Source organism: Physeter macrocephalus, chromosome 16, assembly GCF_002837175.3.
Source record: "Physeter macrocephalus isolate SW-GA chromosome 16, ASM283717v5, whole genome shotgun sequence".
Taxonomy (NCBI): domain Eukaryota; kingdom Metazoa; phylum Chordata; class Mammalia; order Artiodactyla; family Physeteridae; genus Physeter; species Physeter macrocephalus.
In genome coordinates this window covers 9,137,127-9,164,717 of record NC_041229.1, presented here as the reverse complement: position 1 = coordinate 9,164,717, position 27,591 = coordinate 9,137,127, and the positions used below count along the sequence as shown (strand labels likewise).

The following is a 27,591-nucleotide window of genomic DNA, read 5'->3' as shown; positions in this document are numbered from 1 at the left end:
GCACAGTGGGATCACAGTGACCTCACTGTCCCAAGCTTCAGGAATTTCCATAGGAAGGAGTCCCGGGTACCACTCTGAACTCCTTTCCTCTCTTGCTGTATGGCCTTGGCCAGCCTACTCATCTCTTCAAGATACTGTTTCCTTATCTCTCAGATGTGGACATCACTTTGGACCCCTGCTGAAAGACTTTTTCCTGGATCGTGTCAGCCCAAGGGAGGTGAGGAGTTGCAGCTGAGATTTGAAAACATGGAAGGAAAGGACAGATGAGAAAAGAAAGTTGAAAGATATGGAGTTGTCACTCTGGCTCTTCTAGAGTGCTGTCCCAACAATCACACTTGAGCCCCCATGGAACAAGTTCTCGGTCTAGAAAGAAAGGATTTCAGTCTCTTCTTGATGTGACATTGTTTTCTCATTTCCTCACAGATCACACCCCTGCCGATAATGTCTGTGGAAAATGACTCAGTTCATCCTGGTAGGACTTGCAGACCAAAATCAACTCCAGATACCCCTCTTCTTCCTCTTCTTATTGAACTATATGGTCACTGTGGTAGGGAATTTGAGCTTAATTAATCAGATATGCCTGAACTTTCATCTTCACACTCCCATGTATTTTTTGGTCTTCAACCTATCCTTCATAGATCTCTGCCACTCCTTGGTCATTACGCCTAAACTGCTGATGAGCTTTGTGTCAGAGAACATCATCTCCTTTGCAGGATGCATGCCTCTGCTGGGTTTTTCTTTTCTGTTTCTTTGTCCATTCTGAATGCTATGTGTTGACAGCCATGGCCTATGATCGCTATGTGTCCATCTGTAAGCCCATTTTGTGCACAGTCACCATGTCCCCTCAGGTCTCTTCTTTGCTGATGTTTGGTTCATATGTAATGGCGTTTGCCGGTGCCATGGCCCACACAGGGCACATGGTCAGATTATCCCTTTGTGATTCCAGCATCATCAACCATTACATGTGTGACATCTTCCCCCTCCTCCAGCTGTCCTGCAGCAGCACTGATGCCAGTGAGCTGGTGGATTCCATTATTGTGAGCACAGTTGTAATAATATGTAGCTTCATTATTTTTGTTTCTTATGCTTTGATCCTCTTCAATATCCTCCACATCTCATCAGCTCAGGGTTGGTCCAAAGCCCTCAGTACTTGTGGCTCCCACATAATAACTGTTTGCCCTCTTCTATGGTTCTGGGTTGTTCACACATCTCAGCACCTTTTCTGATGGTTCTGTGGGCCAGGAGAAGTTCTTCTCAGTATTTCATACCAATATAGTCCCCATGTTGAACCCCCTCATCTATAGTCTAAAGAACAAGGATGTCAAACTTGCTCTGAAGAAAACCCTAAAGAGAGTTGCGAACTAAGCAGAACCAATATTGCTGGGTTGTTGGGTGTGTGTGTGTGTGTGTGTGTGTGTGTGTGTGTGTGTGTGTGAATGTGTTTTCCCATAATTTTCTTCAGAACAATGTTTTTGCCTTAGATCCTTTTTTCTGACTAATCATGCCATTTAAACATGCAAATATTATTGAGTCTCATGATTGTTCTCAGTTCCATGCTTACTCACTGAATGAGCTTTATTCTTAACAGTGGGCTCCAGAGACTCAGCTTGATTCCTACTCCTTTTCACACCACCTGCCACTTTGCCTCTTTCCGTGTACTTTTCATACATAAGCATGAATGTGGTCTGATGCGGCCACCCCTCTTTGTTTTCCCTAAAAACAATGTTAATGTAGCCCTTTCTGTTTTTTAACCATTTGAGGAGTTCCTTCTGTGTAAGTTATAAATTTTCTAGAATTTCAGTTCTCTTTTAGTCATGGTTTCTATAGTACTGCATTTCCAAACTCAGCAAAGCTTCAATAGTATCTATGAGATATTTATGCTTAGTTAACAGGGATCACAAGTATTAGCTTATAAATATGGAATGGGTTAATACCAATTAGAAACTGAGAGAAATGAACCTAGTTACTTTAAATCAATTTAGTCTGACTTGTTGTAATAGCATCAGGGGTGTGATATATATGTATATATACATGTATCAGATATGTACATAATGGATACATGTATTATGTACATATCTGATACATTATATATGTATATATAATGTATCAGATATGTACATAATATGTAATGTACATGTACATAATTTTGTTTACATCTCTGCCTAATCAAATAGAATTTGACCACCTAGTGTTTACTCCTTTCTCCTACATGGTTAGACTAGAATCTGGTAAAATAAATATTCATGAAATTAATAGTTTGAACTTGTTTGATACAGATTTTTTCTCTAAAGCAAACTAAAAGTTTTTGTTAGTAAAAACTTCCTTTTTTTCCGAAAATGAGTTTTCTTAAAATTTATGGCCATAAATCTTCAAAACGGTGAAGAGTCTGGTTTGATACAATAGAAGGAAATGCCGTTCTTTTTCCAGTTTGAAGTACAACCTTCTGCATTTCCGATAAGGCAGGTCTAGTGGTGATGGAATCCCTCAGCTTTTGGGTTTTCCTGGGTCTGTTATAACATAGGTATCTTTCAAATTGACTGTTTCAGGTAACCAGCACTCCTGTTTGCAAACTAACATGTTCCTCCTGAAGAATTTGGATCCCTTTTGGAAAAAAGAAGAACTGTTTGGTTTGGTTACAAAATAAATTAGGAAAAGCATGCAATTTTACCTTCAGAAACTAAGATAAAATAGGAATGTGTTGTACTACTTATTATATACATGAAATTTAAAATCGGTCTCCAAAATGTAACCTATGCATGTGTTAGTAGAAGATAATAAAACCAAGTAAATAAATTAGGTGTGCCTGCAAAGTGGCTGTGGCATTTTTAGAACCCCAAAATGCATCATGGTAGGTAAAATTTTGTTTCTAAGGGTGCCAGCAGAAATATAACAGACATATCCCTGCTATTGTGCACAGTCCTCATGCTTGGCTTGAACCGTGGTTAAAATGGATTGCATTTCAGTTTCCTCAGTGGGATTGACAGTTGCCTTGCCCTAAATTTTAGGCTACTAGAATGCTAGGTCTCAGATACCACACTGAGAAAACTACCCTTCATGATTGGTATGTTACCTTCAAGTCTTTTCTCTTTACATCTGCAGATATATTTAGGGGGAAGTTGGAGTGATATTACACATAAATTGATGCAATCTTTTTCCCAGTTTTACTGAGATAAAACTGACAAATAAAAATTGTATGTATTTAAGGTATAAAACATGATTATATACACACACACACACACACGCACACACACACACACACACACATTGCGAAATGATTACCACAGTCAAGTTAGTTAACCCATCCATCAGCTCACATAGTTACCACTTTTTGTGTGTGGTGAAAACACTTAAGATCTACTCCCTTAGTAAATTTAAAGTATAAATCCCCAGAACTTATTCCTATCATAATCGAAAGCTTGTACCCTTTGACCAACATCTTGCCATTCCTTACACCCCTTATTCCCTGGCCACCACCATTCTACTCTCTGCTTCTATGAGTTTGACATTTTTTAGATTCCACATATAAGTGAGATCATGCAGTATTTGTCTTTCTGTGTCTGGCTTATTTCACTTGGCACCGTGTTCTCAGGGTCCATCCATGTTGTTGCAAATGGCAGGATTTCCTTCTTTCATGGATGAATAATATTCCAACGTGTGTGTGCGTGTGTATGTGTGTGTGTGTGTGTGTGTGTGTGTGTGTATCACATATTCTTTATCCATTCATCCATTGATGGACATTTTCGTTGTTTCCATATCTTGGCTATTGTAAATAATGTTGCAGTGAATATAGAATTACAGATATTTCTTCAAAATCTTGATTTCATTTCCTTTGGATATATACCTAGAAGTGGAATTGCTGGATCATATGGCAGTTCTACTTTTAATTTTTTGAGGAGCCGCCATACTGTTTTCCACAGTGGCTGAACCAATTTACATTCCCATTAGCAGTGTACAAGGATTCCCTTTTCTCTGCATCCTCACTAACACTTGCTATTGCTTGTCTTTTTGGTAAAAGCCATCTTAACAGGTGTGAGGTGATATCTCATTGTGATTTTGATTTTCGTTTCCCTGATAATTAGTGATAGTGAGCACTTTTTCGTATACCTATTGGCCATTTGTATGTCTTCTTTGGAAAAATATCTATTCAGTTCTTTTGTCCATTTTTTAATCAGGTTTGTTTTGTTTTGTTTTGTTTTGTTTTTTGCTATGGAGTTGTAGGAGTCCCTTGTATATTTAAACCCTTATCAGATATATGGTTTGCAAATCTTTTTTCCCATTCTGTAGGATGCCTTTTCATTATGTGGATTATGTCCTTTGCTCCTTCTCTCTGTTTTTTGATCCCTTTCTGTCATGAGCATTTTCCTGTGTCAGTAAAGATTTCCTTCTATGAAAGCACTGTTCCTGATGCCATACTCTCTCATGCCTTTTAGACTTCTTACTGATATTTCTTCTTAGGATGGTATTTCATCTGGAAAGTTTACTTTTACTGCGTTCTTTTACCACCACCACCATCTCTGTCTAGATTTTTCTCCTTTCCTATATGTATATATAGAATTAATAACTCATTATATAGGGAAATATGGCTTCTTAGTATTGGGGTCCTTTTTAATTATTTAGTTTTTGAGTCCATAATGCATTCACATGGTTCAAAATTCAAAAGCTACAGAAAGGGTATACAATGAAAAGTTTCCCTTACACTCCACGTCCCCCCAGTTACCCGGTTGTTCTCCCAGGAGGCGGCCAGTCCTATCAGTTACTGTCAATGCTGTCAGTGACATTTTATTCACATATAATAAAGTTCATATATATTAGCCCACTGATTTTACAGAAATGGTAGCATTCTGTGTGCACACTGGTTTAACCTGCTTTTTATCTTGTATATACCATTTCTTGAGACACAGCTAGAGAACGAGTAAGACTTAGGATCCAGGAAAGAGTAAATTCAGAAGACTAGTGAAGTCCCAGGATGACAGCTGTGCAGCTAGCCTAAAAGCAACCAGTCCAGACTGGAACAGTGGTTTAGGAGGGTTTTTTCCACTTAACAATACATTTTGGAGATCATGTCATATATATAAAGATAGTCATATATGATATATGTCTTATATATATAAAGATAGTTTTTAGTACACTTACATAAAATTTTTGTACAAATGCCCAAAAAAGTATTTGATCAGTCTCTTTTTGATGGATAACTAGGTTAATCCCAGTTTTTTGTTATTATGAAAAAAGGTTAAAATTAGTAAACCAGTACATAAATCATTAGGCATGTGTATAAGTTTTTAGAGTGCATTTATTAAGCCCAAGGATATGTATATATGTAAATTTGATGAATATTGTCCAGTTGCCCTAATAGAACCTATTTCTTTGATTCATGTAAGTTTAAATTACCTCTCAGTCCAAATCCATCCTTCTGTACTTTTTTTCATGATACTGGGGCTAAGCCTCTGGAGCTTATATTTCTACTTTGCCAGCTGGCTTACTATTCGGTTCCACCAGTATTCAGTGCTGATGCCAGAAATAAAAAGCATCTTAAAAATATGAAAACAAATTGAAACAGGTTACAGGAAGATGACCTGAATTGTCTTGGCATCAATTTAATCACATGCAAGGAAAAAACAACAAGTGCTCCACTCCCAAATGTCATATTGGATATTATGTAAATAAACAACTAACCAGAGTTGAAAATACAAGTTCACTCTTTCAGTAGATATGAAAAAAACAAATGTGTGGGCATGTATCTTGGAGGATAATCTTCCATTCAGTGTCATGTTGATGAGGTTGAGTGCCCAACTTCCCACTGGAGAATCCATGTAGGAGAGAAACACCTCCCCCATGTCCCTAGGCTCACAGAAAAGAGGCACATTGACCTAGACGCAGCCAATTGCATGCTTCCACTGGAGAAATTAATCTCATGGGAATGATGTGAACACAGTGAGACAGTTGGGAACCACTTTGGTGGCTGCAGCATGTCCAGGGGCCGTGCCAGTTGTATGGAGCAGGGGTGTGACATTGTAGCAAGACTGTTCCTGCTGAAATACGCCCTGCTCTTGGTCTCTGGGTTGCCTCAATTCTGCCTTTTCTCCAAGTATAGCTTTACAGGCTCACACCAAGTGCCTGCATCCCCAATATTCTTTCTGTAAATTACTAGAGTGACTTGTTTATCAACATAAATCCTGAGATAGGATTTTCCCCTGCATCCATGTATGCCAAATCATGGACAAACTGGCCAAAGATATGTATATGAAAAGTTAAACATTGTGAAAACTGGTTTTAGGGTGTTTTGATTCATAATTAATGATTGAAAGTGGTAGTTTTTGTAACCTCCTCTGTACCTCACTTATCAAAAGAGAAAAATTCTAGCTTCCTACTCTGGCAAGTAATGTCATTATTGGCTTTGCCAATAATGAGTCCTCTTTCATATAACATCAACCTCATCTGCTATGATTTGGGGTTTTTGCCTCTAGAAACTGTTAGAGATAAGTTACGCACAAATTTTCCTTCTATTAAAAAGTATGAGGAAGACAGGATCAAAAAGACTTAGTTCACCTGAATTGTCTAATTTAAGCTACTTTTAAGTCACATTCTCAAGATATTTGGTGATAATACCGTGGCACTTTGGTGCCCAGCTAAATTCAGCATAATGTTAATTTAACTCACTGTGGGCTCTAGAACCCACAATATTTATTCAGGATTAAATGTGGAACAGAAGAGAATAAACAAGACAGCAAGTACCAGATAATGCTCATTGTCTCTCAGCTCCACACTCTTCTCTCCTATGTATTTCCAAGGTTAGAAACCTGTTGCCTACGTATCAAAAACACCCCTGACATCTTGATACAATGGCAAATAATTTAAACATGTCCCTTGTCCTGGAATAACTGAAAGTCTGTGGTGGAATCTGACAAATATTTATACTTACAGTGAGGATAATAGGTACATTTGTATCCAAGCATATAAGATTGATTTAAGAGGCTGGGAGACTTAATGGAGAAAGTAATGTTTCGATGGAGAACAGAAGAAGGCTATGAGTTACCTGAACAGAAGTAGAAGTGTGTATTGTCAGATGAGAAGTGTGGGAGCACAATAGGGAGAGTGAGGAAAATTCAACAAGGAAAAGCATGAAGAAAGGGCCCAAGATGGCAGAGCGTGAGGCACTTCAGGGAGAGCATAAGCATGCAGTGGAATTTATTTGGCAATTACAAATTAGGATTGTAAGGGATTACAACAAAATGCTAACAGCAGTACATTTTGGATGATGTCTAAGGTGTGGCATAGAATTTAGGGTGAGGATCTACTCAGTCCCCGCAGGGGCTCGAATATAATCAGGTGTCCAAAAGTAAGGTTGGGCACCAATAGAAGAAGCTAGGGGAGATTGCAGCAGGCCAAAGAGGATGAAGGCTCACAGAGCTTTAGCATATGCCCACCAAATATTTTTAGGAATAGGGCTGATATCTCTGATTGATGGGCATAGATACCCATATTTCCCATTTTGGTTACTTTCAGCTCAGAAAGGAATATAGATTAACCAACAGAACACAGACTTCAGAACTTGAGACTGTGTATTACTGGGGAAGCATAGAAAGACGCCTCCCTCTCCAAGGTAACCAGTCTGAGAAGCTCTTGCTGTTTTCTACATACCTCTGTTATTTAGAAGTAGAACACTAAATGAATTCACTGCTCTGATCTTTCTTTCAGTGAAGACTCTCCTAAATTGCCTGAAGAAATAATTAGGGGTAATACTCATTGATTCATTCATTCAATCATTCTACAAAAAATTTTGAACACCTATCATAGTAGGTGCTACGTGTAGGATATAATACAGAACAAAACAGAGTTCCCTACATTCATGAACTCACACTATGGTAAGGAACTGTAGTTATGAAATATCCTATTTTCCTAATTTTTATGATTGAATATCAAACAGAAAATAGGTCAAAATGTGATTAAGAAAAATCAACCCATGAAGGGAGTAATTTGGTTTCACTCAGAGAAAAATGGCCCTTTTTCATTTGTGATTAATATTGTTCCTTTTCAAAGGAGAGAAGTTTTTTTGGTGTCACCCCATCTTTCCCAAGTATCATCAGAATTACAGTTGTAATTAACAAATGAAACACACCAAATAATTTATTTCATTATGAAAGCTAATGATAATGGGTGTTTGCTAATGAAAATGTTCATGATGGGATTTACTGTGACTCACAGAGTCTCCTAATAACAGTAGAAGAGGAAAAGTAAACTCTTAGCTAAGATCACTGAGAAAACCTGCCTGGAAGATTTTGATCTTCCAACACCTGTTTCTAAAACTTTCTTTTCTATGTGGGATGGACAGAGTTGGAGGTTAAGACAGAAACCCAATAATGTTAAACTTGTTTAGTTGGCTAAAAGACCAACTAAAGATTTGGGGAAAACCTTTATGATCTAGGGCTAGGCCTAGATTTTTAAGACTTGACATCAAAAGCACAGTCTAGGGCTTCCCTGGTGGCGCAGTGGTTGAGAGTCCGCCTGCCAATGCAGGGGACACGGGTTCGTGCCCCGGTCTGGGAAGATCCCACGTGCCGCGGAGCAGCTGGGCCCGTGGGCCATGGCCGCTGAGCCTGCGCGTCTGGAGCCCTGTGCTCCGCAACGGGAGAGGCCACAACAGCGAGAGGCCCGCGTACCGCAAAAAAAAAAAAAAAAAAAAGAGCACAGTCTATAAAAGGAAAAATTTGTAAATTTAGACTCACCAAAATTAAATGTTTTGGCTCTGTCAAATACCCTGTTAAAAGGATAAAAAGACACAGAGATAGGGAGAAAATATTTGCAAGCATATATCTCACAGACGTATCAAGATTATATAAAGAACTCTCAAAAACTTAAAAGTAAAAAAAAAGAAACAAGTAGAAAATGAGAAAAAGACATGAGTAGACATTTCACTAAAGAGGACATGCAGGTGGCAAATGAGCACATGCAAAGATGTTCAACATTATCAGGGAAACATAATTAAAACCACAATGAAACAACATTACATATTTATCAGAATGGCTAAAATAAAAGTCACAGCACCAAATGCTGACAATGATATAGAAAAACTGGATCAGTCATAAATTCCTGGTGAGAATATAAAATAATCACTCTGGAAAACAGTTTGTTAGTTTCTTCTAAAACTGAACACATGATTACCTAGCAATTAGAACCTTGGGCATATATCCCAAAGCAAGGAAAATTTTCTTCACACAAAAACGTGGATGAACTATTGATACAGGCAACAACCTAGATGAATTTCAAGGGAATTATGCTGAGTGAAAAGAGTCAATCCCAAAATGTTATATATTGTATCGTTCCATTTTTATAATATTAATTAAATGAAAGAGTAATACTGGTAGCAGATTAATGGCTTAAGGATTAGAGTTTAAGGCTGGGAATGAAGTTTAAGGAGGAAGATAAACATCATAAGTTAAGAACATCACAAGGGATCTTTGTGGGGATAAAACTGCTCTGTATATTGGCTGTGGTATCGAATACACAAACCTACGTATGTGACAAAAATTGTACAGAATTAAACACACACACAGGGACTTCCCTGATGGTGCAGAGGTTAAGAATCCACCTGTCAATGCAGGGGACACGGGTTCAATCCCTGGTCTGAGAAGATCCCACATGCTGCGGAGCAACTAAGCCCACGCACCGCAAATACTGAGCCTGCGCTCTAGAGCCGGCAAGCCACAACTACTGAAGCCTGCATGCCCTAGATTCTGTGCTCTGCAACAAGAGAAGCCACCGCAATAAGAAGCCCACACACCACAATGAAGAGCAGCCCCCACTTGCTGCAACTGGAGAAAGCCCGCGCGCAGCAAGGAAGACCCAACGTAGCCAAACACACACACACACACACACGCACACACACACGCATACATGAATGAATAAAAGTAAAACTGGAAAAATCTGAATAAGATCAACGCATTGTATCAGTGTCAATATCCTGGTTGTGCTATTATACTATAGTCTTAAGATGTTACCATTGGGGGAAATTGAATAGAGGATACATGGGATCCCTGCATTATTTTTATAACTGCATGTTAATCTACTATTTAAAAGGTTTAATTTTAAAAAAGATAAAAGATACAGGCTTTTATCTCAGAAACAGAGAAATTAAGGCATTTAAGGGAATTTAAAAAATTGTATTCTCCTTGAAACTAAAATCTTAGGATATTGCCCATTTAGATGAATTTTATTGTTATCGTGAATTTAACTTGAGATGAACAATATCAATGTAATCAACCTTGTATGTACTAGAACAGCTTTCTTAAGCTTTAGTGTGTCCTTAGCACATATTGTTATGGGGCATCCTATGTGCATGTTGCTCCTACCTGAATACATTTCCCCACTAATAAAGCCACCCAGCACACCAAGGGATTCCAAAGATTCAAAATGGGCCCACTAGAAGTGTGTGTTTTTCATCTCACATCAGTACAGGTTGATGAAAATAAAGTTACATTCAAACAACTTAGGCTCAGTATTCAGAATCAAAGAGTTGATACTATATCCCTGATCCCTACATGCTTTTATGACTCATTCTCCTTGTGTGTATGAGGTTGCCCATGCCCAACACAGCCAAAATCCACCTTTCTTCCCTACCCCTTCCACTACTTCTGCATCCAAATAACTTTTTAGTTATTCTTCACCTGGACTGTCCTTCCAGAAATTTCTCTGCAATTCTCTCCATTCCCAAAAGCATCCATACTCTTCCTTTCCAGGGAAGATTTCTACCAGCTTTATAGCAACTAAAGCTTCATACAATCCTGAACATAAAGGAGAAAGGAAGACCAAGGCTTCAAAATATTCAGTTTCTGGGCTGCTTAAAGATTTAGGAACTCCATCATCTCCATATCACATATCACACATCACATATCACAGTGATTCGTGATATGACTCACTCAAGTGAATCACAGATGTTTTAAATCTGTGATTCACTTGGATTTTTATTGTTTAGATTAAGCCTACAATTTCATCTAAAACTCAGTAAAGATTGTGTTATTTACCAAAGCAAGTAAAATTAGTACTTATTTAGCAGGAGTTCAGATGAACCCAGAGGATATTCATAATGTCTGATGAAGTTGTGGATTTCATTAATTCATGAAGTGAGATGATCTGATTTGGCTCCATATTTATTTGTTGGGATGAATGCTTCATGAGAACTAGAACCATATCTGCATAGCTCAGTGCTGTGTCCCCAGTGCCAAATGAAGGGCCCAGTACATTATAGATGCTCATTTAAATGCTTCTTACAGGGATATGTGAAAAAGGATAAAAGCAATGAAAGTGGCCACCATCCAGAGCAGCAGATGTGTGTGGAAGGTGGGAAACGAGGGACCAAGGAAGAGGAATTCTGTGTCAGGGCCTGGTAACAGCCTTGGAGAATGTGGCTGTACTCCTATGGGCTGGTCTCTGAGCTGTGGCAAGAGAGGGCAGCAGGCACATCTGACAGAAACTCAGGGGCAGGAGCAGCTGATCTTCTGCTCTGCAGAGCAATGTATCCTCCAGTCTTGGGGTACAGGGAAGGTTGCAGAAGGGAGTAGTGTGCTGCCAGTGAGACGACTGGTTCCTGAGCACAAGCTCTTTCTGGAGATTCCCAGAAATTCTTGAGGAAATTTCACAGGAGTTGAATTCCTGCATTAGCTAGTGGAAGTACAAGCAGACAAAAATGATCTATTTTAATGAATCATTAGTAGTTTTAAAATCTTAGAATTAGAGGTCATCTAGTGCAACCACCCCCATCCATGGTGAAATACCTTTTAAGACATTTCTGGCAAATGATCATTCAGTTTCTTCCCAGTTATGTCTAGTCATGATCGCTTGGAGAAGAGCCATCTCAGATTATAGATATCATGAATCTGACAAAATCCCAGACTCTATTAAATGGGTATAAATTACCTGCAAAACACACAGACCCTTTAAAATGTTGCAAAGCAGTAAAACAATAATTGCTTTTAATTTGCAGAATATTAAGTTCCTGTGGGGAGCAGGATTATAATTTAAAACTTCGTGACGCTCTTCTTGCCCTCTAGAAATTAATTAACTTGGAGAGGAGACAAATCATCCAATCACATTGCTATTAGAGGACCAGTATGTGTAGGATTTTGAAATACCTATATTTGTTTTACAAAAAGTTGTGTAAATTTTAATTATGATAGTTATAAGCTTCTTAATGTGATTTTTAAATACAAAAAAAGAAAAAGCCAGGTCAGTACAAGAATGGAGACACAACTCACAAGATAAACTTTTAAACACTGAACCAAGTAATTCGTTTAAGCAGCCACCAGGTTGTGCTGGTGACTCAGTGAAGTTGTTTCAAAAAAAGTGAATTTAGTTTAAAATTTATATTTTGCATATTTTTAGGCCCCTAAATGTATAACCAGAGATTTTACATAACTCATTATATAAAATTTTCGATTCATTGTTAAAACACATAAACTTTTAAAAAAGATGGGTTTTAGAGCAAAATTTAAATTAAGCAGGTTGAATATATTCAATTTGCAAATCTTATTGGATGCTTACTACGTTATGTGGTGAAGAAAGAATGGATGAGACATGGTAATCGCAATATAAATAACATACACAAATATAAACTAATTATTCCAGTTTAACAAATAAGTTGAATCTAAGCTCCGAGTATTTTTTGTTTTGTTTTGTTTACTGCTCTATCCCCCAAACCTGGAATATAGTAGGAATACAATAAAAAGTTGAGTGAAAGAAAGATTTTATAAGTTAATGATTATATAATGTATATTTATAGAAAGTGTCATGAACATAAAATCTAGTTTTAAATGCTCACCAATATAACTTATGATCTAAATTTATTCCTATAAAACAGTGTGTTTAACCATCTTAAAACCATTTGATAAACATTTAAATTTTACAGATCCCAAGGCTCTGATATATACCTCCAAGGAGTAATTTTATTTGCCATTCTTTAGGATAAATGGTGTTAAGAAGATAAATTCTTTTAGGTAGTCTCACCAGAGTATTTTATATCACTAAATTGCATTATGACATTATTTGTACTTAATTTACTTTCAAATATACAAAATCATGTGACAATAAATTTTTTTTTAACTATACACAATGTCCCTAAAGATTCTGACATAGTCCCAGAATGAGGTTGATCCATCCTCCAGTCTCGTTAGAGTTTTTGTTGAAAACAAAGTAAGGTTAAATGTTCCCTTGTAGCTGACTTTCTTCATCCAGCCCTAGAGACAAACTTTTTAAGAATATGTGCAAGTGTCTATTTTGGACTCTTAAACCAAAGTAAACTATATCTCACAGGGATTTGGGACACCAACACTGTGTCCATTCTCTCTTTCATGCTGATTTGCAACCATTTCTCCAGATTGTCACGCTCTCTGTTCCTCTCATATTTCTCTATTTCATATTCCTGTTTCTTTACATTCCTTTCTAGAAAGCAATGTGTATTTGTGCAAAAAAGCGTAGGAGTTGGAGTCCAATAAAGTGGAGTTTAAAAATAGGATCCACCACATTCTCCTGACCTTCAGCAGATTCTTAACTCTGGAATTCAGTTTACTCCTCTATAAAAGATGATAGCCAGGAGAATACACATTATTTGTACCTTCTAAGAAGCTAAAGGCAAGTGGGAGTTGCATGGAAAGGTACAGCCCACTGCTAGGAAGTTTCTCTGCCACATTTCTTTCCTTTTTCAAAGAGAAATAAAAGATCTTCTTTTTTTTAAAGTTATTTATTTATTTATTTATTTATTTTTTGTGGTACGCGGGCCTCTCACTGTTGTGGCCTCTCCCACTGCGGAGCACAGGCTCCGGACGCGCAGGCTTAGCGGCCATGGCCCAGGGGCCCAGCCGCTCCGTGGCATGTGGGATCCTCCCGGACCGGGGCACGAACCCGTGTCCCCTGCATCGGCAGGCGGACTCTCAACCACTGCACCACCAGGGAAGCCCAAAAGATCTTCATTTGCACTAGGGAGCAGTTTTGCACAGTTAAGAAAGCAAAGAAACTTCATGCTGCAGATAGCCCTTTGGCCCTTAGCTAAGGACAATATACTGTGGTTTTTGCTCTTAAAATTGTGAAACCCAGAATATTTGTCCAGAACTTGGAAACAGCTAGAAAATAAAAGGAGCTATAAATACAAATGAATAAGACAGTGAAATGTTACATTTTACCTAATATAGCATGAGTTACTCAGGGCCAGGAAAGAAATATGACAAATGAAATGTCTCTGTGAATTTAGTCCAAAGAGGGCAGGCAGTTTGATGAGTGTTATATATAGCTAGAAATAAAAGTAAATGGAATAAGTCCAATAGGGTTTTTAGTTCTAGCTGAGAGAGAGAGAGACAGAGAGAGAGAGAGAGAGAGAGAGAGAGAGAGAGAGATCCAAACTTCAAACTGGCTCTATCAAGACCTATTTTATGAGGTGAATTTAGTCACAATTGTATGATGAATTGATATCTTCTCAGCATCTATGGAGATGATCATATGATTTTTCTCTTTAGCCCTATTAATAAATAAATTATATTAGTAGATTTCCTAATATTGAACCATCCATGCAGCCATGTAATAAACCCTACTTAGATATGGTGCGCTACTGTTTTTTTCTGCTGCTGAAGTATCTGCTAATATTTTATTTAGGATTTTTGTATTGATTTCGTAAATGAGGTTGTTCCTTTTTTGTATGCAATCTTGTGGATTTTGGCATCAGTGTTATACTTACCTCATAAAAATAATTTTGGAGTTTTTCTTCTTTTTTTAGGCTTTAGATCAGTTTAAATAGTATTGGAATTATTTGTTCTTTGGTAGAGTTCTTCTGTGAAACCATTTGGGACTGGTATATAACCCTTGACAACTTTATTTCATGGAATTGGACTCTTAAGGTTTTCTACACATTACAGCATTAGTTTTACTGAATCACATTTTCCTAGAAAATGGACTATTTCATCCAAGCTTTTTAATCCATTTGAATAGAGCAAAACAAAGTAGTTTGAAGTTTTTTATTTCCTCCATTTCTAATTCTCCCATATTTCTTAAATTTAGTATTTGTTCCCCTTCCTTTTTTTTCTGAGTTTAGAACAGATAGTAGTTGATCTATTTATTTATTAATTCTACTATTTTCTGTTTTCTAATTCAGTATTTTTTATTTTAACTTTATTAATTCCTACCCTCTGTTTTCATTTTCTTGGTTTTATTATGTGTTTTCCTGATTTATTAAGTGCTTAATTTATTTTCATTGTCCTCTTTATTGATACAGTATTTAATGTTATATGTTATATTTCTGCTTTAGCAGTACACATATCCCATGAGTTGTGAAATGTTGCATTTTCATATCCATTTTCTAGATGTTTTGTAATTTTGCAGTTTTCTCTCACCTGTAAGTACTTTTAAAGTTAGTTTTTATTATTTAGATAATAGAGGACTTTATTTTCTTAATTACTTACATAATTAAGTTTTAGTTTTATTACACAGTGATCAGAGTACATTGTGCTATTTCTAATATATAACATTTATTGAGGTTTGCTTTTATGACCTAATAGCTATTCAATTTATGTGACTGTCTTGACCTCTTAATAAGAAGATGTGTTTCTTGTTTCTAGGAAACAGAACTAGACACACACACACACACATACACACACACACGTACAGATGATTTATATACAGTATATCATGTAAATGATATATATAAATTATATTTTTCTGATTCTTATATTTAGACAGGATTTTCTATGTCTTTTTCTGTTTTTTCAGTAACCTTGTTTTATCATGAACTGAGAAAGGTGATTTAAAGTTTCCTTCCATTAGTGTGTTTATGTCTTCTTATAGGTCCTGCTGTTTTACTATTTAGGGCATAGAGAGTCACAACTCTCACATATACATTGTAAAATTTACCCTGTAACATTATAGTTTTCTTGCTTAACAGTTTTGGCCTGACTTCCATTCTAGTTGATACCCATATTATTGATACTTGTTCATTTGTTTGCATTTACTTAGTATGTCTTTGGCCACTATTTTATTATCAATCTTTCTGAATCACTTGGTTTTAGATAGGTTTTTGTATGTAACATGGATTTGTATTTTGCTTTATGATCCAGTCTAATCCTTTTTCAACTAGTAAAGGGGTTAGGACTTTTACATTTATTTATATATGTTTGCTTTAGTTCTATCATAGTATTTTATGTTATGACTTCTCATTTTATATTTATATTATTTTAAGTCACTAACTACATGATTTGCCTTTCTTCCTCCTTATGTATGTGAAATTTGGTTTGTATTTTTGTAATGGTGCATGCTTTTATAATAACTTTATAAAATACCCTTACTGTGTCTATTATCACTATAATTTAATGATACAACTAATACATTTCCTCTTCTTATCCTCTCTGCTCCCTTTTCTCCACCATCAAGTTTTAGCCAAAAATAATTCTTCCTTAGTGTCTATTTTACACTATTAAATATACTTATTCTTTTATTAATTGTCAGCTTGTAAGTACTCTTGTCCCTCCTCCAAGGAGATGTCAAATTGTTCTAAGTAGGCAAATGTCCTAATTCGGATTCTCAGTTTTCAGAAAGTAGTATCAATCAAACCCTCCTCAGCTTATTTATTAATTAGGGCATGTGGTTGTACATATTAATGGAAGAAAGACAGTTTGAAGTCCTAATGATCCCATTAAGTGAAATCTTGAACTCTTCACCTGTGACTTAGTGAGAATTTAGTGAGTATCTGTTGAACCCATAAATGGTTGGGTGAATCTTAAAAGATAAGCAAGTCTTCTTGCTGGTCTGTGAAATTATGGATTTCCTAGCCTAATTTTTCGTGTCATATTTCTCTGTTAGCTGTCAACGAGCCCCGCTGTCCATGGCCCTATTTAAGTTGCATTTTTAAAATAAATTTATTTATTTATTTTATTATTTTATTTTTGGCTGTGTTGGGTCTTCATTGCTGCGTGCAGGCTTTCTCTAGTTGTGGTGAGTGGGGGCTACTCTTTGTTGTGGTACGCAGGCTTCTCTTTGCGGTGGCTTCTCATGTTGCAGAGCATGGGCTCGAGGTGCACAGGCTTCAGTAGTTGTGGTTTGCGGGCTCTAGAGCGCAGGCTCAGTAGTTGTGGCACGAGGTCTCAGTTGCTCCACGGCCTGTGGGATCTTCCCCGACCAGGGCTCAAACCCATGTCCCCTGCATTGGCAGGCGGATTCTTAACCACTGTGCCACCAGGGAAGCCCTTGAATTGCATTTTTGTGTGCCTTCAGTAACTTTGTTCTTTGTATGGTTCCTAATGGCAGCAGAATATATGCTACCCAAAATATACCATGCTGGTATAAAGATTTTGAACTGAAGGCTATTTAGAAAAAGTAGATATAAGAAAATCTCTCCCTATTTGCCTAAAAGCAGCACATAAATGTGTAGAGGTGTTCCTCTCCCTTTTCTACCAGAAGGGACAGAAGTTAGGGACAGAAGTTAATCACTGGAGACAACTCTAGACCCTTCTAAACCCAGAGACCTCACCAGCAGAACCTACATTAAAAAACATTACTAATTAGACCTTATCCTCCATTAGTTTTCCCCATATATTTACTTTCCCACAGTTTACCACCCCAGAAGCTCAAAACCCTTTTCCTCTGTCTTGTAACTTCTCTACAAATTTATTCTTTGTTAAGATGCTATTTAAGCCCAAGTTCTAACCACCCCTTGGAGTTACTCATCCCTGAGTAATATGTACAACACGCATGTTAATACACTTCTGTTTGTTTTTCTGTTGTTAATCTCTCTGTCATCATTCTAATTTTAGGGCCCTAGTCAATGAACCTAAGATGGATGGAGGAAAGTTTATTTTTCTCTCCTACCATTTCTAATAACCACCTACAAATCAAGAGGGAGTGTCTCAAAGCATAAGAAAATAAGAGCTTCAATTACCAGAAGTCCCTTTATACTAAAAAGACAAAGATAACTGTAATGTGAGAGATTTAGCAATATTAATAACTCTCTCTCTCCCTTACACTTGAAACCAAGTATAACTAAGTAAGGAAGCCATAATAGGGATGGAAGGTGCTCACTTCTGAACTGCTCCCTCCTGGCAAGTGGAACCAATTCTGTCCTTTGGTACACATTGCTGATTGCCTACCCAATAGCCATTTACTCTTTCTTAATTAATAACAAAATCCTAAAGTTTTTCCTGGATGGCAATTTTCTGAAGTTGAATGCCAAGTTTCCCAGTCTCCCTTGTAAGTAGGGGTGGCTAGTGACATGTCAGTGAAAGTCACTCATTGAATAGGCAAAGCACCCTTTGCCCTCCTTTGCCCCTTTGTCTTCTTGCTGGTTGGCTGTGGACAAAACCATATGAGGTCTAGCAGCCATATGGAAGCCATGATGCATCCATGAGAATGAAGTCACTGCTAAGAAGAGAAGAAAGGGAGAGACACTGAGTTCTTGGTGACTCTGCCATATCAGCCCTGGACTTCCTACTTCTAGATGCCTTTTATGTTAGAGAAAAATAAACCTTCATGTGTTTAAGCCACTGCAGTCAGACTTATGTTATTAGCAGCTGTAGCAGTTAGTAAATGATGGATTTCATTTATGGAAGTGTGAGGGACAGAGGGTGATGTTTGTCAGTCTAACACGTGGGCTAATGCTTAGCACTGAACAGGCATCACTGCCCCACAGCCTAGAGCAGTGCCTTTCACTCCCAAGCTCCACTGGAAAGTTCTTCGCGGACTTGGTGTCTGTCACTTACCTCTGTGCTCTCCTACCTGTTTAGAATGTAGGAGAATGTGTAGATATCAAGAGCAGTTTATTCTTTTCTATTCTCCAAAACTACGTCACCACCAAATTATTACATAATTCTGTTTGGTATCTGACAATACTTTCATATTTCTAATTATAACTAATTGTAGGTTATAAACGTAGATCCAAACCAGAGTTATGGATTTAGGAGTCAAACATGTGATTGTTGGAGCCGCGGGAGCTGGAGAGGCGTCCCGGGAAGAGCCAAAAGAAGTAGACCAAAGACTGAACCCAGAGGAATCCTGACTTTAATAATGCTTCCTAGAGATAAAATTTAACTTGCTGAAAGTCAAAATGTCATGGTGTCATGAGGTGACAGAATTTTGCTATTGTGGCAGAGGGACCCACTTTAGGACATCTGACACAGAGCATCAAATCATGTTTTTCACTTACTGTAAAGCAGAAGTCCCCAAACCTGTTCCTGTTTGTTGACCATTTATGAACCAGCAGTTCCTCAACACCAACCTAGAAGGGTATGCAAGATGACCTATCCTTAGTCTGTGAGAGAGGTGAAGGTCTTCATAATTTATGAAGTGTTGTCTTTTCTGTGGGAGAAATAAATGGCTCTTACTGGCTATTACAAGAACCAGGAAAAGAGCCTCTGAGTTTTTGTCATTTCAGATCTTCAGTGACAAAGGGTTCCAAGCCGGTGTCTCATTAAGTCATACTTATGCTTTCACCTCTAGTTACCCCAGTGCCAATATGGGATGAATGTAAATAAAGTTATTCTTAGGCTTTAATGAACTTATTTCATAATTATTCCTTTCCACTCACATCCTTATGATTTTGCTTTGTCCCTTATTTCCACTCATTTATACTAATAGTAATTTTTTCCTTTATGCATATCAAATTATATTTATCCTTATTGCTCCTTATTCTTGACTCTTACTAATATCCCCAGGTCTCCATATGCCTAGACCTAGATAGTCCTCTGGAGGATAGAGTTCAGCTAAGTCCAGAGGACTGACTAGCAGTGGTTCAGCATGGCATTAACACAATTCCAGTAAGTGAGTTAATATATGTAAGGCACCTTAAAACAGTGCCCAGACATAGAGTGCTCAATAAAGGTTAAGTATCATTTTTATCATAATCCAGATATAATCCAAGTATTGGATTTTTCTACCTTCAAAAATGCCATCCCTTTAGCATATTTGGAGAAAATAAGTTTTATTTCACGTCTTCTCCTTAGTCAGTTCCTTGCTGCAGGTTCTTCTCTGTGCTGTTCTCAGCCGCATCTCAGGATGCCTTGCTTCTGGCCATGACCTGGAACACTTGAACTACCTTTCTTCTCAGTACGATGCTGCCACTTCTAACAAGTGTCAGCAGAGAGATAAATGTGAGAAAGGTCTTACATCTCTGTTTCCTCGTTTCTCATACCAATGTACACTGTGCAGCTATCCAATTTTATAGGTGAGTTGGAAAAATATAAGCAAAGCAAAATATATAGACCGAGTACTTTATATGACTCTCCCGTATCCAGAAGTACCAAATGCTCTTTACAGATGATCTCATGGACACCCCAAGTTCTAGTCTTTACACAGAGAGGGTCCCATTCTTCTGACCCCGCCATGAGTCTCCATTCTCCCATCTTTCCATGTGGGTTGGTTTGGCCCTAAGTTCACCTTCCTGCCAACACACAGGGAAGTTTATGAGGGTGTACTCCTCAAAATCTGAGCTATCCATTATAGAATAGCAGAATCTTTAACAGAGTAGTACAGAGCAGTCTTTGGCACTCAAAATCAGGATTGCTTCCAAGTCTTCCTGCAAGTGGAAAGTGTAATGTGACTCCTCTTTCTTCCTGATTCTCTAATAGTTAACTATAGTACACACACATGTACATACACACAGTCTCAGAGACAGTAATATCTAAATCTATCGTAAATAATAAAAGAATTGTCCTAAATGCCTATAATATGCACAGTATCTCAGGCAGGATAGAGGTAGCAGTTAACATAATCTTGTAAATCCATGGAATTTCTCCCTTATTCTTTTGCTTTCAGCTAGAGCCCAGGGCCCAAGAATTTAGCTCAGTTATAAACCACCTACCCCATGGTTACCAATCCATGGCCTAAGAGTTTTGAAACTTTGAAAAGAAAGATTTTAGGTTTGATTTATCTTTACATTTCAGGCTATGTAAAGAACTCTTATGTGAGGCTTTCTCTTGTGTGTTCATGGATGTATATGAAATGGATGATTTACAATCTACCTAGCCAAGCAGCCTCTCTAAGAGTTGGGAGACTTACCTTACCTATGGCCCAAGGTATATCTACCTTTCTTCTTTGGTAAGCCTGCTCCCATAACTGAAGAAAAAATAAATTCACTCTCCTGGACCTTCATACCACCACCTGCCCCATCTCCCAGCCAGAAAAGTTGCTTCGACAAACCCATTTAGCCTACCGAGAAAAGGATGGAAGGCATAGAGCCTCATCATGCTCATCTCTTGGACCTAGTATAGAGTCCAGTAAACAATAGGCACTTAATAGATGCTAAATTGCATGCAGTGAACCGTATAAACCTCAAAAAGAGTATAAGCAAGGGATTTGCGATTTTTTTAAGTAGAGAGAACACCCCCCTTAAGGAAAAAAGATTAAAATTCCTACACCTGTAGATAAGAAGATTCTTGAGTATGATGCTTACCGGTAAACAACTGTTACAAACAGAACCATCAGAAGAGCACTCTCTTCAGGGTTTTTCCTCAGAGCAACGTTAACATCCTTATTCCTCAAACTGTAGATCAAAGGGTAAGCATGGGAACCACATTGGTGTAGAAGACTGAGGCAAATTTACTCTGGTCCATAGATCCAGGAAAAGAGGTTTTTAAAAAGGTGAATGCCCCTGACCCAAAGAACAGAGTCACAGCAACATGGGAGCCACATGTGCTAAAGGCTTTGGACCTGCCCTCAGTGGAAAGGAATACGGAGGATACTGGAGAGAATCAAAGCATAAGAGATGAATATACTGATAAGGGATATTGTGATGACCACTCCAACAATAAAAAACACCAGGTCATTGATGTGAATGCTGGTGCAGGAGAGCTGCAAGAGGGGGAGGACTTCACACAGATAATTGGTCAATGATGTTGGAATCACGGAAGGTCAGTCTCAGTATGCTTCTGGTGTGGGCCATGGCCCCAGAAAACCCTGTCACATACGAACCAAACATCATCAGAGAACAGACATGAGGCCACATGGTGACCGTGTACAGCAGAGGATTGCAGATAGCCACATAGCAATCATAAGCCATCGATACCAACACACAGCACTCAGAATTGACAAAGAAACAGAAGAAAAATAGTTGAGTCATGCATCCCACATAAGAAATGTTTTCTTACACAAAATCATTCAGCATTTTGGGGGTAAACACACAGGAAAAACAGAGATCTATAAAAGACAAGTTGAAGAGGAAAAAGCACATAGGAGTGTGAAGGCTAGAATTCAGCCCAGTTAAGGTGATCAAGCCCAAGTTGCCCACCACAGTAAACACATAGATCCCTAAGAACAGGAGGAAGAGGGGTAGCTGGAGCTCTGATTGTTCTGATAATCCCACAAGGATAAACTCAGTCACTGAGGAGCTGTTTCTCAGAGCCTTTCTCTTCTGGGGAGCTGTCTGTGGAAACAAGGGGCAAAATAAATAGACTGGTTATAGGCACAAGCATGGCTGATGGAAGAAAGTTCTAGAAGATGAGCCAGTGCATGGATGCCCTCCTTTGTGCCTTTCTTCTCTCATCTATGCCCCCACCTCAAGCTGTTGACAATGTGTCTGTGACTATATCTCAGCTCCCCTGGGTTGATCGTAAATCCAAGCTAGAGTCTGTTAGCATGGGCAGCAAGAGTTCTGTCCCCACTTGGGAAATGGGGAGATGGAGCCCCTGAATTGGCTGCCCAGCGACTTCAGAAAGACCTTCCAAGAGCCAGCAGGAGTACAACCTGAGCCCACTGCCTCAGGCTCAGAGACAGGCGCTCTCCTGTCCCCATTGTCTCCATTCATCCTGCCTCCCTCTCCCAACTAGATACGGGGTTCCCGCCATGGGGAGAAAGCCAAGAGTGTCCCCTGTGTTTGCACCTCCTACCTTCCTCCTCTCAGTCCCTTCACTGCATTTCACACCAGAGTCATTGTTAAGAGTAGGGAAGGGCTCAATACATTGCAGACCCCTTATTTGTGAGTTTAAAAGAAAGCCATCAGGAAAAATGGGAGTCAGACATTCACCTTCCTTCTCCTTGCCCCCCAAAGTCCTGGGCCCTATGCAACCTATTTTTCCATTATCTCAAAGGAGAAAATGGTGTTAGTGCATAAAGAAGACAGCCTCAAGTTTTAACTCTTCTGATTCCGTTGGTGCTGAGAATCAGAACTTTTACAGACCCCAGTCTCCAAGGTGCTCTAGGAACAGACCAAGATTTCTGTTTGTGGATTTTCCCAGATGGTATATACATCAACTTTAGGAGAAAAAAAACAGCAACGCTCATTTTCACCAGAACCCCAGCTGGCATATCATGAAGAACTTTATGCTACTTGATGATCTCAGGGATCCGATTAGATACAGTTTCAATCCCCTGGGAATTTCTCAGAGATATGTCCCTACAAGGAAGAAATTGTACTGTCTTTGTTTACTGTCTGGATGATGATGTTTACCTAGCATCTTGGGACTCAGGTGTTCTACTCAAACTTCTCCATATCTCCAAGGACTTCATGTTGTTTAGTGTTGAATTGGAGGGGGGACCCTCAGTTTTCCTCTCCTTCATTAAAGCTTGGCACTTACACTTGACATTAAGAGAGGATGATCCCAAACTAATTTTAGCCACTATTTCTAAATTTTCAAAGGGAGTTTTGGGAATAGGACAAAAAAAAAGTTAGGTCAGACTTGTAGGTGATACAGAAAGCACCTCAGACAAAATGTTTCTAGCACCATGAGCTTCTCAGAACAGTGGAGACACCCCCTGCCCCAACACCACCTACCCTCAGCTCAACTAAGTGCCATAGGCTGGCTTTTACTATATATGAGGAGATTAAAATATCACATCACATATGCAAAGAAGTACACACACACACACACACACACACACACACACACACACACACACACACACACCCCACTTTACAAAGTTACTCGATGGATGTGTGCAGGCTAAGGTATTAACAGGAGATGTACCTAAAGGTTTTAATCCTGTCATCCTTCAGATGACAAAATTGTTCTCCATGTGATCTGCTACATGAATATTCTAAGAAATATTCAAAGATATGTGAGCAACTACATTTGTAAGTTTCCACTGAAGCTGCCTAAAATAATCCCAGATTGCTTGGAACAGTCCTGATTTACATCCATTATCCCTGTATAATTATTAATAGCAAACCTTCTCACTCTCAAAAGTGTCTGGATTTGGATAACAAATTATATGGTCACCCTACTAAAAAGAGCATAAGCCGCTATTCAGGTCCTCTGGCTCCTGCTGTCTCCTAGACCCACTGACTACTATCCACTTTCTGACCAAGGGAGTCTCTCTGTCCTTCACCCTCCTTACCTTGAGAGTTCTCCTTCACTGAACCTACTCTTCCTGGCCAACCAGTACTATCTCGTCAGTAGATTTTGGTTTAAAAGTGGGAAGGGCATTAACTTCAGGCTGCTTCTGATTTATACCTAGCAAAAAAACCTAAAGCAAATAAAGTTAAAACCGTAGTTACCTGCCTAAAGTATGTGAAAGGGGAATAGGGGGAGAAGAATTACATAGGAACAAGGAATAAAGCATTGGTACAATTCTATATTGCAGTCATTGGTACCATGGTATAACATTGTTGTATATTGCTGTATATGGTACAATAAATTGATTAGTAGTATTTAACAAACTTGGACATATGCATACATTTTGACCCAGCAGTTATACTCCTAGATGTATACCGAATAAAAATAAGTATACACATGTATACCCTGAAAACATGCCAAAAAGGTTCATGAAAGTTAAACAGATAAATGTCACAAACCTATTATGGAACAAAAGAAGCCAAGGACAAAAGAAGGCATACTTTATGATTCTATTTATATGAAGTTCAAAGGCAAGGAAACTAATCTTTGATGTTAGAAGTCACATAACAGTTATTCATGGTTGGTCAGTTGGGGGCTAGTGACTGGAAAGGTCTATGAAGGGTGCTTCAGGGTTGCTGACAATGTCCTGTTTCTGATAGGGGTGCTGGTTACATGGATGTGTTCAGTTTGTGAAAATTCATCAAACTGTGTTCTTATGTTACCCTTCAATTAACAGTTTACTTAAAACATAAATGGAGAACAAAAACAAATGAATATCTTAATAAATCATCCTGCAGAATTACTTTAACACTAAAATTACTAAATATCTTTGAGGCATAATTCCTTAATTTATAAAATGGAGATTTACTAACCTACCAACTTTCAGTATGGTAACACATGCAAAAGTACCTTTTTTATTTCTCATCTATCTTATTTCCCTTAAAATAAAACCCCCGTTTGTTTCTCATATCAAAGGGAGGAAATCAAGAGGAAAAAGAATTAATGCATATGGAGCAACTGCAGAGCACCTGGCATTATGCTGGATGTTTTCTATGTATTATGTTTATAACAACTAGACAATGTGCATGTGTGGCAGATTATTCTTTCCAAAGATGGCCATTCCAGCACACACATACACATACGTACATACATACATACATGCATCTTACATCCCACATGCTCTTGGTACAATGAAACTAACACTCCTCCCATAAAGAGATGGTGTCTATGCTTTCTAACCTTGCATCTAGGCAGGGACTTGGGAATTCTCAAACCAAGAGTATGATAGAAGTGATGTTTTGTGACTCAGTCATGAAAGAATACAGCTTTCACTTTCTCTCTCTCTCCCTCCCTTCCTTTCTCCCTCCCTCTCTCTCTGTCTCCGTACTCTTATTCCTCTTTTGTCATCTCCAGCATCTCAGTCATATTGGAACACTGTGGCTTTGTCTCCAAAAACACCACAAAGCGGAAGGTTTATGGCAGTTTAGCCAATGTTGAGGAGGAGCAGAAGCCATCTAGGGGCCAGGACAGTTTCTAGTACAGGTCAGGATTACTTGGTCTAATTCCCCCTCACAACTCAGAGAATCTTTTTCCAGTTCCATATTTAGATGATGTTTTTGAGGTCTATTTTTATGAAGAAAATAGTTATTTCTTTCTAGTACATAATTTCTTACCCACTGCACTTCCCCCTCTTAAATAACAGGTTAGCAGATGTGTAGCAATGACCCAGCAATGGAAGAGTAAGAAAGAATTATCTCTGTTCATTAGAGTAGAAGTCAGTGAATTCATTTATTCATCATCCAATAAGTTTTTATTAAGGTTAGCTATTTCCAGCAATCTTGCAAACTTTATATTCAGAAAAAGCTCTCCTGATATAACAAAACCAAGAATTCAGAATAAAATATAAAAATCATCTATTTGTTAATTTTTGAACTGGCAGAAACTAAGTGAATTCCTATGAGAGCAAAAGAGAAAAAATAAGGAAGGAATAATCCAGAGGGATGCGCAAGCACTGGACCTGGGGTTTGCCCTTGGGGAACTAGTGATGCCTTGTGGCCCAGAGTCAGAGTTTAATTGGGTTGCCTATGCAGGACATAAGAGATAAAGCCTGGGAATCAAGCAGGTTGGGAGTTTGGAACCTATTGATGCATAATACTAGATCCCCAAAAGGAAACATCTTCCATGGCTTAATTAGAGGAAGAGAAAAGCTCACATAGGAAGAGGGCAGAGATATGTATCTGTCTTGGCCTTGGCTCTAGAAGGGCATAAAAAGAGATAAAATATCCCCTGAAAAGTTCTAACCACCTCTATGTTTTAGGTGGAAAATTCATATTACATATATAACCAAAAAAAAAAAAATCCTTCTTGGAAAAATACAGTTTAAATCAAGATAGCAAAGAATTTCCCCGGATAAATATCCAAGGATCATAAGCTCTTAATGAAAATCACTAAACAAACACAAAATAAGCCACCAGGATGAGAATCACCATAAATGAAAAATCACAATCTATACAACCAGATCTGCAAAATTATTAGGCTTATCAGGAACAGAATACAAAAAAAAATGTACTTGATGTATTTAAAGGAAAAAAAACAAATTGAAAGTATAATGAAGGAAAAATCAAAATTGACAAGGCATATTTTTTTAAAGACTCAGATAGAACTTTATTTATTTATTTGCCGCACTGTGCAGCTTGTGGGATCTTAGTTCCCTTCCCGAACCAGGGAATTCCCTCAAATAGAACTTTTAGAAATAAAAACATGATTGTTGAAATTAGCAACTCTGTGAATATGTTAAACAGCCTATTAGACACAGGTAAAGAGAAAATAAGTAACTTGGAGAGTAGAAATTATCCAGAAGTCAGCATCAGCTAGGGGGATGGGGAAATATCATTTAGAAGTATAACCCAAGAAATGTAGAAGTAAAGAAGGTCCGACAGATATATAGAGAGCATTTACCACATTCTAGGCCCTGTGTTTTGCACTAAAAATAAAGCAATAGCGGAAACAGGCGTACATAGTCCCTGTTCTTTCAAACATGTAATTTATATGGAGAAACCTAGAATAAACAGATACTTCTAATAATCAATTAGAACTACAGTAAGTGTGCTAGAAAGAAGTTATGGGGTGCTATGAACCCATTTAATGGAGGGTCAGGGAAGGCCTCCCTGAGGAAATGAAATTCAGGTTTAAAACCAAAAAGTAAGTAGGGATAAAAATAGTTGTTTGGGGCTTCCCTGGTGGCGCAGTGGTTGCGTGTCCGCCTGCCGATGCAGGGGAACCGGGTTTGTGCCCCGGTCTGGGA

General features: G+C 38.2%; 1 protein-coding gene and 1 pseudogene across 1 annotated transcript; one reads left to right on the top strand and one right to left on the bottom strand.

Annotated features, from left to right (window-relative positions):
• The first annotated feature begins 454 nt into the window (after window positions 1-454).
• Window positions 455-1,365, top strand: LOC102973132 (olfactory receptor 143-like). The gene is given in 3 exon segments (XM_024131304.2): window positions 455-733; window positions 735-1,175; window positions 1,177-1,365. Coding segments are annotated over 3 exon segments (909 nt in total).
• Window positions 1,366-21,437: 20,072 nt separating this feature from the next.
• LOC102973417 (olfactory receptor 8B4-like) lies at window positions 21,438-22,885 on the bottom strand (annotated as a pseudogene).
• Window positions 22,886-27,591: the final 4,706 nt, after the last annotated feature.